The following is a 12522-nucleotide window of genomic DNA, read 5'->3' on the forward strand; positions in this document are numbered from 1 at the left end:
ATCGGGGAAGGGCTAAGAATCCAAATACATAAATCTAACACTTCGGCACATTCTCGATCGTTGTCTACTTGTCTCATACAACTTTTTGAATAGATCCGTCGTCACTTTGTAATTTTGTGAGTAAGTAAATTCTTGTGCTAATTCCATAACCCAAATCCGAGCTATAATCAATCGTAGGCCCGCACAATCGGAGACCAAATTAAACACAAATAAAACCTTGTCTTTCGAAGGAATCCGAAAATTTTTGTCTTTCGAAGGAGATCGAAAAAATCTTCTCTTTCGAAGAAGATAAACCCTTTATTTCGAGGGAGACATTATTGTAACCTAAAAAATTAAAGGCTTAAAAAAAATAAAGATTGGGCTTCCACCGGTGAACTCCGATGGAAGCCCCATCAAATTGACAATGGGGGCTAGAGTTTAGGAGAGAGAAGAGAGAAGAGGCTAAGGGTTTTTTTTAGAATTAGAACGAAATGTGTTAAAAGCATTATTAAGGAAATTTTGATTTTCAACACACAAAAAAAAAAATAAAAAAATAAAAAAATAAAAAAAAAAATAAAGGACTGAAATTGGTTTTTAACACCAAAATAAAGTATTTTAACACCAACATAAAAAAAAAATAGATTTTACCATCACTTAACGGTTTCCATCCAAAAAATCCGTTAAATGGAGTCCACAATGATAGTACACATGTCACCATTTTATTGGTTTGAAAAAAGAAAAATAAAAATGTAGATTTTTATTTAAGAAAATAAAATGCCTAAAACTAGCCACCCACCCCAGCCCCATTACTGCCACCTTCTTCTCCACCCTCACCCAACGCAGCCGTTGCCGGTGCATCCCTTCACCCTCCCTTTACTTGACCCACCTAAACTCTCCCCCTCCCCCAACCCTAAACCACCCCAACACCGTCAAACGCTCAATTTGCATCCCTCCTTCCTCCAAAACAACCGCTAATGGTTGAAATTATCGACCAATTTTGGGGCGAAGTGGACTTAACCGGCCGAATTTGTGGTTGTTTTGGGAAAAAAAAAAGGACAGTTGCGGTTTGGCAATTTCGGGGCGATTTGGCGATTTTGGGGGAAAGGGAGGGGGTTCAGGTGGGTCGGGATTAAGCTGGGGGAGGGGATGTGCCGACGGCGAGCCGGGTGCAGCGGCTGCGCTTGGCGATGATGGAGAAGAGGGTGGTAGTGGTGGGGCTGGGGTGGCTAACCATTATAGGGGTTACTCTTTACTTGGTCAGTGTTAAAGGGATCAGTTCGTTACTGTAATAAGGGTTACTTGGTCAGTGTTAACGGATTTACTTCGTTAGTGTTATAGGGTTATTCAGTCAGTGTTACAAGAGTTACTTAGACAGTATTACAGAGATTACTTGGTTAGTATTATAAGGATTACTTTGTTTATTATAAGTAGCCACACACAAGACGGGTTGTCAATTGAAAGATTAAACTAAAGCTAGAGCTATTTTAGTTCAAACATGAAAATGGAAAAGGTAATACTTTCTTTACTTATTCACACTCTTATTTTGGAATTAAAACTAAAAAAATTGATATGGAGTAATGTATGATGACACTAGTGCATCACAATTTTCTTATTGCCATGCTTGTGAATTAAATACCAAAATGTATGTGCACTTTTAGGTGATTAAATAATACTCCCTCCGTCCCTAAATTACATTCCTGGTTTTTATTTTGGGTATTCCAAAATTACATTCCTCCTTTTCATTTTTAGTAAGTATTTTTTTTTTCAAATATCCCAAATCAACTCTCTTTTTCTGTTGTATATTTAATGCTTTCTCACTCTTACTATCCTAATCTCACTCTGATTTTCTCTCTCCATCGTTTTTCTCAAGTTTGTACTTCTCATAACTAATCTTATGAATATGATTGGTTCTTAATTTTCAATTAGAAGCATGTTATATATTGGTCCTTTTTTTTTTTTTTTTGCAAAGGATTGATGACATGGTATCATTAATCATTAATCTATCTTTGTTTTACTCAAAGCTCATCATTTAATGTTTTGTATTTCCCATTGAAATATTTCATTATTGTTATTTGTTTTATTCTTTCCTCCTTAATTCCCGTGTAATTTTATAAACAGGAATGTAATTTAGGGACGGGGGGAGTATACTAATAATCACCATATAATCTGCTAATATGATACAACCCATAATCATATCAAAAAGTGAACCCATAATTTATTCAAAATTTGATTATTCAAGGTGGAGTAACTCATAAACAAGATTACATAATTTATTCCGGATATTACATAAAATTGACACACCACCAATAACTAATGGATTTTTTTTTTTTAAAAAAAAAAAAAAAAAAAAAAAAAAAAAAAAAAACAATCCGTCTCAACTCTCAATTCAAGCAAAAGGAAAGAGTGCGTCTTGTTGCATAGTCCCTATATGCATTAGTTGCATATAAGAGGGCAAAAGTGGAAAAGCGCATTTAGAATGATACTTTTATAGTTTCAGTGGTACATTTTTTGTACTGTTGTACATGTATGTTGTACGATTTACATCTTAGTAGTACTATTACATCTCTCGGTAATATAATATTTTGATGTACCATTTACATACTTATTTGTACTATTAGCATAATATTTATACCACTACAACATTTAATAGTACTACTTACCTATTAAATGGTACTTTGACTCCTACTACAACTTCAACTTTATTACCACATTGCCGTCCTATATGCAATGTTTGCGTATAGGAGCTATGGCTAGACCTTAACCCGAAATCAGCACCTAAGCACATGATGTAACATCTTTTTTTTAGTTCTCTAATTTTCAAGAGGATAAAGGTGGAGTATCACAAGTCTTCCAAGTAGCCATTCCGGCTTCATATCGATCACCCTTAACACTATCCTCAGAGGCAAGGTGCTCTAGTTCAAACATATCCTCGGATGTTAGTTTCACAGATAGCGCGCCAATGTTCTGTTTGAGGTTCTCAATCTTAGTTGTTCCCGGTATTGGACACACATCATCTCCTTGGTGATGGACCCAAGCCAGTGCTAGTTGTGCAGGGGTACATCCTTTTTTGGTTGCAATTTCAGTAACCCGATCAAATATATGCTTGTTATGCTCAAGATTATCAGGATGGAATCTTGGAAATAACTGAAAGAAATGATAAATAAGCAGATCATCATTGGGTAACAGCCTAACAGGCTAGTCAATATACCAATCAAACTTGATATATAGCTAAACATTACGCGATACAGGAGAAGAATAAACATGCTGCAGGACTATTATCTATGCAAAGTTACATCTAACAGGCTTAATACAGTTACATTTAACATGGAAAATTCATTTGATGGTACAAGTTAGTTAGAACGATTATACATAAGTTGATCACATGAAATTACGCGTTCATACATACCTGCTGCCAGTAGTCCTTATTTTTTGAAAGGTTATCTACCATCTTAGGCCCTGAAGAGAGAAAGCCCCTTCCTAGAGGACTGTATGATACAATTCCGATCCCAAGTTCCCTATGTTAATGTAACAACAATGTTAGAACACTCAAATTTTTTAAGAATGTTACATCTAAAAAGTCTCGCGGTCTCACCTGCAGGTAGGAACTATCTCTTCCTCCACATCTCTGCTCCATAGAGACCATTCCAACTGAACTGCTGTAATCGGGTGGACTGCATGTGCTCTTCTGATAGTCGAAGCAGATGCCTCAGATAAACCAATGTACTTGATTTTACCCTCTTCAACCAATTTCTTTAGCTCTCCCATCTAAAATCATATGTGACAAAAACATAAGAAAAACAAATTAACTCTTGTTTAACCTTATGATCAAATCAATAAACATAAGTTCTGATAAAGTAAGGCCTAATTGCTTGAAAACTATGTATGCCTTATAGTATATGAAAGGGAGGAGATCGAGTATCTATTAGTATAAATAACACATAATACCAGATTATAATATAAATGAAGTAATTAACCGTGATTTCAATGGGAACATTGGTATCAACACGGTGTTGATAATAGAGATCGATACAATCAACATCAAGCCGCTTCAAGCTTGCTTCACAGGCAGCCCTTACATATGCAGGATCACCCCGAATCTCCATGTCTGCACCAACAGCGCCGTTGATGCCAAATTTTGTAGCCAATACCACTTTTTCTCTCCATTCTTCTTTTAGTGCCTGCTCAATAATCAATACACAATTTCATATAATGGACTTTATTAAAACTAACACAAACTCTCATTTCATGTCAAAAACAAGTACTTATGCAATACCTTGCCTAGGAGAATCTCATTGGTATGAGGTCCATACATGTCGGAAGTATCAAGGAAGGTGATGCCGGAGTTGATAGCATGGTGGATAACTTCAATCATGTCTTCATCGGAGTTTCGAGGTCTAAAATAAAAACACATTCCCAAACATCCTAGACCTTGAGCTGAAACTTCTAAACCTTGAGAACCTAACTTAATTTTTCTAACAACACCTGCCATTTCTTATTGTTTTTTGAGTTTACACTTCTAGTTTTTACTGATTAATTTCTAGGAAGGGCTAATGCATGCTATTTATAGAACATCTAGGGAAAGTCGTGCGTTATACATGATGTCATAGTGATTATTAATATAATAATTAAGATAAATATAAAAAGAAACCAATAACATATTAATCTATTTACCATGGTTGAGATGTCAAATTTGGTGATTTTATTTTCAACATGTAGATATATACAAGTTTATTATAACCTATAGTAAACAAAAGTTAATTCAGTTACGTAGTTGAAATGGTCAGTCAAAGATGTACAAAGAAGCTTTGGAGAAGAATGATTAATTGATAATAAATTAATTAACAGAAAAAAAAAAAAAAAAATCAATCATTGGTAATATAATCTTGAACCTACTTGTACAAAGCAATCAGTTATTGCAATTCAAAGAAAAATGTCCCTGATTTGAAAATTTGATTAAGAACTTGTTTTTTTTATCAGACAATCTTAGTATAGCAGGAACTATAATTCATGAATATGTAAGTTAAAATAAAATAAAATAAAAAACAGATACATGTTCATTTCAGAATGATAAATCAGGGTAAATAATAAAGGATGAACTAATTTCATTCAGGTTTCCATGAGGACAAAGGCGGTGTGTCTGAATTCTTCCAGGTATAAGATCCAGCTACATCTCCATATCGATCACCCTTGACACCCTCCTCCGAGGCAAGAGATTCTAGCTCAGCCATTTCTTCAGGAGTTAGCTTTACAGACAAGGCTCCAATGTTCTGGTTGAGGTTCTCAATCTTTGTGGTTCCGGGTATGGGACATACATCGTCTCCCTGGTGATGGAGCCATGCAAGCGCCAACTGTCCTGGGGTGCATCCTTTTACAGCAGCTATTTCACTGATCCGCTCATATATATGTCTGTTATGCTCTAGATTTTCCGGTTGGAATCTTGGATAGTACTGAGAGGAATACAAATCAGTAGATCAACATGACGAAGCTATAAATCAATAACCTTTACACAACTATTCGTACTATATATGAAAAGGATTTCTTTAATACTAGAACAACTTTTCTAAGTTTGTGAATCATGAAAGACATAGATCATTTTCGAGGAAATTCAGTCAAATGATATACTACAAGAAACTAAGTCAGAGCAAATTGGACAAACCTGCCGGAGATCCTCTTTTGCAAAGTTCTCTGTAATCTTAGGCCCTGAAGAAAAAAAGCCCCTTCCTAAAGGACAGTAAGCCACAATTCCAATCCCAAGCTCCCTGTGTCAAGATTCAATGTTGTCAGAACTCTGAAGACACAGTTCCAAATTCCAAGTTTTCACATTCACTTACCAAGAATCGATCAGATATATCTTACCTGCAGGTAGGAACTATGACTTCCTCCACATCTCTCGCCCATAAAGACCATTCAATCTGGACTGCTGTTATGGGATGAACTGCATGTGCTCTTCTGATGGTTGATGCAGATGCTTCAGATAGACCTATGTACTTGATTTTCCCCTCCTCGACCAGTTTCTTCAGTTCTCCCATCTGATATAGCTTATACATTAACATATAAGAGTACAAAGATATAGATTTTGAACAGGTTTTATGCCAGCCTGCCAGGCTATCTTAGGCTCTTAGCTATCATTAACGAGTGTATAGCTTTATTTGATACACCGCCTTTCCCTTAAGATTATGATAGCTTAACACCTAAAAATGACAGTTTAAGAATAAAATGCTGCAATTTCACATATAGTTGAATTTGATACACTATACAATTCCTTTACCCTGCTAAAATTATGATAGCTTATTAACCAATGTATTTAAGAGTATGTACGTGCTTCATTGTGACGCGACAACAATCTAAAAGAAGAGACAAGATAAGGCTTCATTTTCACAAATTCTATTCTCTCCATATTAACTTAAACTTATAAATACACAAGACATACAACAATAACAGAACAAACATGAATAATTAAATGAGACATGTTTTGGAATCATATATAAGTACTAATTTGGACAGATGATGGAGTAAATGGATGGACAAACCGTGACTTCAATGGGAGTGTTAGTATCAACACGATGCTGATAATAGAGGTCGATGCAGTCGATATCAAGCCGCTTCAAGCTTCCCTCACAGGCAGCCCTTACATATGCAGGATCACCATGAACCTCTCTAGTTCCATCCAAAAATCTAACACCAAATTTTGAAGCCAGTTCCACTTTCTCTATCCACCCTCCTTTTAATGCCTGCCCAATTTACAAGATCAAATGCCAATTCAGTCGTTAGCAATCAAACCACAAGATCGGTTCTGGGTGGTTAGGTTCCAGTCCCTTTCCGATTGTTGAAACTATTTTCATAAAGTAGAAATTTCTTTTTTATTTAACCCATACTTTATTTGGTATGTTATAAGTAGACCAAATTTCTAAATCATCCTCCTAGGGTGAATGTGGACACAATTTAATTTTTTACCATAATAAAGTAGATAATGGGCATCAAAGGCCAAGAATCACAATTTCTCTCATAGAAATGGAGGAAGTATTTCGTACATGATTCCCAAAGAAACCTTTTTTATTTACTAAAATATTCACCTACTCGATCTCAAAACAAATATTTATTACTTAATACTAAAATAGAGTATTTTTATATAATTACAGAGTCCATATTAATTTAAAAAATCGAGCATGGCTCGGGCATAATCTAAATTTCTTTTAAAGTACCTAGCTACCCAAATACAAATTTTCTCATTTTACATACACCAAATTTTTGTCTTTATATGCAAGTTAAAAAAAACCAAACATAACGGTAAAAAGTGACGGAGCGGCACGGAGGGAGTAAAAATCTAGAAATCGTTTCGTGATCCCCTAAGAAATTAAAATACGCAACGTGCACCTCTAACAAGTTTGGAATGAACAATGTACCCTAACAAATACGATTATTATTTATGTACTAAACATCCTTAATCACTAACACCATTAAGTATCCATTACTTTTAAAAGACAAGAATACCATCATTGCATTTTATTTTATTTTTTTACGAAATGAATGATTAAAAAACAAACATTAACATATAAGAAGATTTTTCTTTTTTTTTTTCTTTTTTTTTTTTAAGAAGTGAAAGATTAACAATGCAACCATGAACCATGCAAACTGTATGACTTGTGTAGACATTAAATTAACAGTTGAAATAAAAGGGCATTGATTAAATCACCTTCCCAAGAAGAACTTCATTAGTATGAGGTCCATAAATATCAGAAGTATCAAGCAAAGTGATGCCAGATTTAATAGCATGATGAATAAGTTTGATCATATCTTCTTCAGGTTTAGGAGGTCCATAAAAAGCAGACATACCCATACATCCTAAACCTTGAGCAGAAACTTCTAGACCTTGTGAACCCAACTTCATCCTCCTAACACCATTTGATTCTGCCATTTTATCAAATCTCTCTGTTTTCCTCTGTTTTTTGGGTTTTTTATTCTATTTTTTGTGGGAAGAATATTTAGTAAATTGGGTGTAAATTAAAGTGTAGTATTTGTAGTAATAATGTGATGGGCTGATTTGAGCATTTTAATGAAGAAAAGGGGGAAAATTGCATCACTGAAGTCATGGTCTAATTGACTGATTGGACTTTTTTTTTAAAAAAAAATAAAAAAATAAAAAAAACTTTGTTGATGAGATTCACAAATCTCATCTGATATGGTTATTTTTAATTACAGTAGATTATTTTTTATATTGCCTCTATTTTATATTATTTGCAACAATTTAACTTATGATTAGGAAATGGCTAATTAATACTTGAGTACAAATAATATGAAACAAGGTAGTACTCCCTCCGTCCCTAAATTACATTCCTCTTTCTCTCTATTATGTGAGGAATAAATGCTCGAAAGAGGAATGTAATTTAGGGACGGAGGGAGTAGATATTTCCATATTTTGACTATTACTTTCCCCGTGTTTATATAAATGATACATTTCCCTTGTACACATATGTCAATGCAACATTTTAAGTAGTAATATCTTTATATATCAATAAGTAAAAATTATAACAACTGGATATTAATAAAATATCAATGTAACACGGTGTGGCCAAAGCCGCACACAAAAGTTGTTATATTAATAAACTATTTATTGAGACAATTCCAACACATACCATAAGACCATATTTTTCTGTATAGGTCATAAACATTAGTCAAAGTGAATTAGATGAATAGTGCAAGTAATCAAAACATTTCATTTATTTAAATATGATGGAATTATTACATTCATTATAAAATTAAAAATTCTCGAATCAAATGTGTTTTTTTTTCTTTTTTTTGGAAATATGAATCAAATGGGATTGGATACATATTAAAAGGTAATTTCCAACAAGAAATTTTGATATTTGTTAAATAGAGATATTCAATAGTTTAGATAAGATTTGATCCGATGTGATTTGATTTGATTTGATATATAAAATAAGATAAATGTAAGATAAGATAAAATATAGAGATATTCAATAGTAAATACTTCGCTCGTATAAGGTAAGATTCGATTTGGTTTGATTTGATCATCTTATCTGAAATATGCTTCAAATCAAATATAATAATGACTTGATCTAGTTATTTCTAAAATAAGTTCTTCCATCCATTTTTAAATGTTTGTATCACTTTTACCCGCATATTACTGAACTTATTAGAGTTGAACTGAACTGATTGGAGCTAACTGAACTTAACCTGAAGAGATCAGGCCCGTATACTTATAATAATAAATAATCAAATATCATTAATCCGTAGTAAAAAAATCACTAATCAATAGTCAAATAGTTCAGTTCAGTTCAGCTCTAATAAGTTCAGTTCAATTCTAATAAGTTCAATTCAGTTCAGTTCAGCTCGATTTAGTTAATCATAATAGGCCCTTACTCTTTCTTTATATTTCATATTTCATTTTATTATATACATAGTACGTAAAATAAGAAGATAATAAATATGTTATAAATGTTATATATCTATGCTATTTTTTAGTACTTACATATTTTCTTCTTTTATTGATTAAATTTAGGGAAATAACCGTGCATGGCACGAGATCTAATCTAATAATTAAAAATTAATTCAAAAGATAATTTATGAATAATGTATAAAAATAATGTCTAAGGGCCTATTCACATTTATTGAACTGAGCTGAATTAAACTGATTGGAGCCTGAACTGAACTGATTGGAGCTAAACTAAACTGAACTGAACTGAAATTGAGCTGAAATGAATATTTTATGAGAGAGTGAAATTAGGAGCTGAATTGAACTGAACTGAACTGCACTGACTGAAACTGAACTGAACTGATTAGAGCTAAACTGAACTGAAATTAAGTAAATTTGAACAGGCCTAAGTCAAAATGATGTAAATATTAATGAACATCAAAATGTTAAACTGACCATATCCTTAATTTGGGTATTTTCATAAAACAAACACTACTTCTTAAAAATAATTGGGCCCACCTCCCCTTCTCCCGGCCCCTAAATTTGTGCTTCACATAAAACCCTCCTCATGCATCTTTGCAAGCCTTAATGTTTTACTCCTCGTTTATTATTAGACAATAAAAAATGACGATAATGGCAGAGGTTGCACATAACTCGTGATGGTTTAATAAATGATTTGTGTATTATTACATATATATTTTTTTTTGACAAGGTATTATTACATATATAGTTATAGTATATTACAAACAAATGGAAGTAGACGGGATATAAATCATATATTTTGTATAATGATAATACTAATTAAGATCTAATTTTGTACATATATACATCCGATTTACTACATAATGGTAATTTTAATTGAATTAAGGTAAGACTTTTTAGATAACTTTTGCCAACAAAGTATAAATAACTTTTATTTATTTCATGATAACTTTTTTTTTTTTGACAAGATTTTATATCATGATAGCTTATACGAGTATATTCTAGGTAATTCATTACAGGGTAACTTATAATTATTTTTAAGGCAATTTTACAGCGTATATACAATATTTTATTATACATCTGATTTATTTTTAAAAAAAAAGTTTTGTCAACTAAGATTGTATGCAACTCACGACAGTTAAATAAATGAATGAAATAATGCATGACTTGAGAAGTTGAGATTAATGTACACCGTAAGTTACCAAAGTTGTTAGAATTTTTTTTTAATTTTTTTTTTAAAGAAAAACTAATGTATTGAAAATTTGAAGTAGAATGTCATGCGCTTTTTTTTCTTTTCTTATCATTAATTGTATCTGTTGTTACGGTTTATTTTCAAATTTTAATTACTTTTTGCACCTTATTTTGGCATCAACCTACAACTAAATTAAAAAACAAAATGTAATAATTTTTACATCATCTAGCTGTAATTCGTATTTGGATATGCTCCTAGGAAAATTGCGATTGTGACAAATCTCGTGTGATAGTATTTAATGGCTTTAGAAAAAAAAAAATGTTAAAAAAATTAGGATTTCAAACATATTTGACCATGTTTTAGGGAATAAAATATGTGGAAATTTAATACGTTGTAGGTTTTTTTTTTTTTTAATTTTATGTTCATAAAGGGTACTTTAACCAAATAAGCATATATGTAACATGATTTGTATTTAAATTTAATCATGCAATATTACAAAGGTTGTTCGAAGCATCAAGGCAAACTATGATCATCAAAATAGGTTATAAAACTTTGCATCAAAAAAAAAAAAAAAAAAAAAGGTTGTAAAACTAGGGATGATTTAAGTGAAAGAATGTTTAGAGCTTGTTTGGTTATCAAGATGACTTTACTTTGGACCGATCATTTGTAAGGTCCAAGTCAAGTCCACTAAACCTTCCAAAGCCAAGTCTAAAGTTCAACCTTGACAACGTACTAATATTTAACAAATTAATTGCATATATTTTTTCTTTTTCTTCTTTTTTTTGATAAAAATAAATTACATTTACAAATTAATTGCATTTTTGACTTAGGGATCAGAGGGACTTTTCGGACAAACCCCTAACAATAACCATAATAGGATGATATAAGTACTTGCTCACATTCTCTCAAAAAAAAAAAAAAAAGTACTGGCTCTCAATAATAACTTTTTTATTATCCAACACCACAAATATTAGGAAGTATCGAAATTAAAAATTCAACCTTTTATTGGTATTTCCTAAAAAGTCCAACATTTTTATTAATCCATAAAAATTCAACCTTTACCTCCTATCTTCATCTAAAAATTTTAATTTTAAATTTTCCCAAAAATCATAACATTTGATGGTTTATAGAACGCCACAAAGGTTAATTATGTAAACATTATCCCAAACTAGTACCTTGCCAAGGAAAATCTCGTTGGTATGAAATCCATATATGTCAAATGCAAGTAAGGTGATATCAGAGTTGATAACATGGTTTTCTCAAAAAAAAAAGGAAAATTTGACAATTACCACCTTCTGTTATGTCCATTTTAGCAATTATCACCTTGTATTTTTTTTTTTTTTTTTGAAAATTACCACATTCTATTTTCAAAAAATCAAAAGTTACCACCTTCTTGCCCCTCAACTACCACCTGACATCATTTTGGGCTCATTTTTGCCTTTCCTCCCTATTTCTCTCACATTTCTCATTCCTAACTCGATTCTCATCCCCCCTTTCACTTTCTTTCCCCCAAACAATCAAAAACACTTCAATTCACTCCTCCAAATCAAAATTGACGAACACTTATTGGTGGTTTGGGGGGAAATAAAGTGAAAGGGGAGATGAGAATCCAAATAGGAATGAGAATTGTGAGGGAAATAGGGAGGAAAGGGAAAGAATTTGCCTAAAATAACGTCACGTGGTAGTTGGGGGGCAAGAAGGTGGTAACTTTTGATGTTTTTGAAAATAGAAGGTGGTAATTTTCAAAAAAAAAAAAAAATACAAGGTGGTAATTACTAAAATGGACATAACAAAAAAAAAAAAAGTTGATAACATGGTGGATATTGGATAACTTCAATCATATCGTCCTAGGGCATATATTAAGTTACAAAAATAATTAATTTTTCGGCAACTTTGCTGCATAATTAAAGAAAACCCCTATAGTGAAGGGAGTAAA

At 32.3% G+C, this 12522-nt stretch overlaps 1 protein-coding gene across 1 annotated transcript; it reads right to left on the reverse strand.

The window, feature by feature from the left end:
• Positions 1–2782: 2782 nt before the first annotated feature.
• LOC145609524 (putative aldo-keto reductase 4) lies at positions 2783–7894 on the reverse strand. Its single transcript, XM_081664984.1, has 8 exons — positions 7673–7894; positions 6510–6710; positions 5836–6008; positions 5636–5738; positions 5093–5426; positions 3572–3719; positions 3386–3494; positions 2783–3123 (listed from the first exon to the last, which is right to left on the reverse strand). Exons 1-8 carry the CDS (start codon positions 7892–7894, stop codon positions 2797–2799), a joined length of 1617 nt encoding a protein of 538 aa, XP_081521110.1. The 3' UTR covers positions 2783–2796.
• Positions 7895–12522: the final 4628 nt, after the last annotated feature.

The sequence above is a fragment of the Chenopodium album genome, chromosome 23 (assembly GCF_948465745.1).
Source record: "Chenopodium album chromosome 23, dcCheAlbu1.1, whole genome shotgun sequence".
Classification (NCBI taxonomy): Eukaryota; Viridiplantae; Streptophyta; class Magnoliopsida; order Caryophyllales; family Amaranthaceae; genus Chenopodium; species Chenopodium album.

Excerpts from the sequence above, each read along its gene's own strand:
- LOC145609524 (XM_081664984.1), bottom strand. The coding sequence starts at position 7,894 with ATGGCAGAATCAAATGGTGTTAGGAGGATGAAGTTGGGTTCACAAGGT. Across the intron at positions 5,739-5,835 it reads GTCATAGTTCCTACCTGCAG|GGAGCTTGGGATTGGAATTG; the intron begins GTAAGATATATC and ends ATCTTGACACAG. Across the intron at positions 3,495-3,571 it reads GAGATAGTTCCTACCTGCAG|GGAACTTGGGATCGGAATTG; the intron begins GTGAGACCGCGA and ends ACATTAACATAG.